General features: G+C 62.0%; 1 protein-coding gene across 1 annotated transcript in view; it reads right to left on the reverse strand.

Annotated features, from left to right (window-relative positions):
- The window catches only part of LOC113211841 (RYamide receptor-like), a gene marked incomplete at its 3' end in the record, with an annotated part of 99407 nt that overhangs the window by 25870 nt on the left and 72254 nt on the right, over positions 1–1283 (reverse strand). Inside the window, exon 2 of the mRNA XM_052270848.1 lies at positions 312–684. Within this exon, the coding sequence (XP_052126808.1) occupies positions 312–479 (168 nt within the window). The remainder of the gene's footprint in view (positions 1–311; positions 685–1283) is intronic.

The following is a 1283-nucleotide window of genomic DNA, read 5'->3' on the forward strand; positions in this document are numbered from 1 at the left end:
TTCCCCCACCCCTTCCTCTCCCCGGATACTGGCGTCTCTAATTACCTGGCAAATAGGACGCACGCGACTCGACGAAGAGGGGTTCATGAGGCATGAAATTAACGCAAAGTCGGAAGGTGGAGAGGGAAATTTCCGAAGGGGCTTGTCGACGTCCGCTGTGCTAATTCAATTTATCTTTGCCTGCCCCGCCAACCGCCGCGTCCCTCCCAGCAGGCCGCATATTCAACGCCACGACTGCGGTGCCGTGGCGGTGCCCCCCCCCCCTCCTTCCCCCTGGCACCTGACGGTGCGTGTGGCTCCGGGACGCTCACCCTCCCGCCGCCGCTGAAGACATCAGGCATGCCCTGGTCGCAGTTGATGGGCTGCGTCGCGTTGGGCGCCGTCAGGTTGAAGACGAGCGACGCCGCCGACGCGAGGAGGGGCGTGCCGAAGACGGCCTCGGCTTCGGCGCCCACGAGCACCGAGCCCTCCACGGCCATGGTGACGGTCCTGGGTGCGACCGGGGCGCGCGGCCGCGCGTGAGTGGGCCCCGGGCTCAGCCGCCGTCGCCGAACACCAGCAGGGCGGATCTCATCTTAGCCCCGCGGCGGCGGCGTGGCGGCGGGTCGCGGCCGAGGTGGTCGACGACGAGGAGGCCGTGGCCGCGGCCGTGGCTGTGCGTGGCGCTGCACGCGCGGTTGGCTCCTGCAACAGGCAAAAGGGTACGGGTCAGCTCGTCTGTCAAAGGAAAGCAATTTCCTGGACGTTTGGTAGGAAATATGGAAACATCGATGGTCTGACGGTTAAGTGCGGTTAGAGGGGAGGGGGAGGAGAGGGGTAACCAAGGGTAACCCTTGCGATCCCGAGCCCGATCGTCGGTTGTGGTCGTGGCTAAAGGGTGGCCAGCGGTCGCGGATCGGAGATCACTTGGGGAGGAGTTGAGATACAGCGAGGGGCTCGGTAAGTACTTTGGAGCCCTCATGCGCATGCGGACCCCCCAGGCCGCATCCCTCCAGGGTTACCGCGGAGCGCCGAGCCACCCAGAAAAATGAGCTAGATTGTCCGACCTATTTTTCTCCGACCTGGCAATTTTACCAAAATCCCAAAAAGTGCTGTCCGACCTAAGTTTTGTCCGACCTATTTTTCTCCGACCTCGTCGATATGCTGAAATTTGGGAAGAATGTTCTTTAAAGACGAACAAGGCTTCAGAGGGCATGAAGGGGTACTTTAAGTGCAGTGAGGGAAAGACCGCGACTTTGACGGAGTGCAGCCCCACGTCACAGAACAGTCAAAAGTCCGCTCGG

This window comes from Frankliniella occidentalis, unplaced genomic scaffold (assembly GCF_000697945.3).
Source record: "Frankliniella occidentalis isolate FOCC.00 unplaced genomic scaffold, Focc_3.1 Scaffold141, whole genome shotgun sequence".
NCBI lineage: Eukaryota > Metazoa > Arthropoda > Insecta > Thysanoptera > Thripidae > Frankliniella > Frankliniella occidentalis.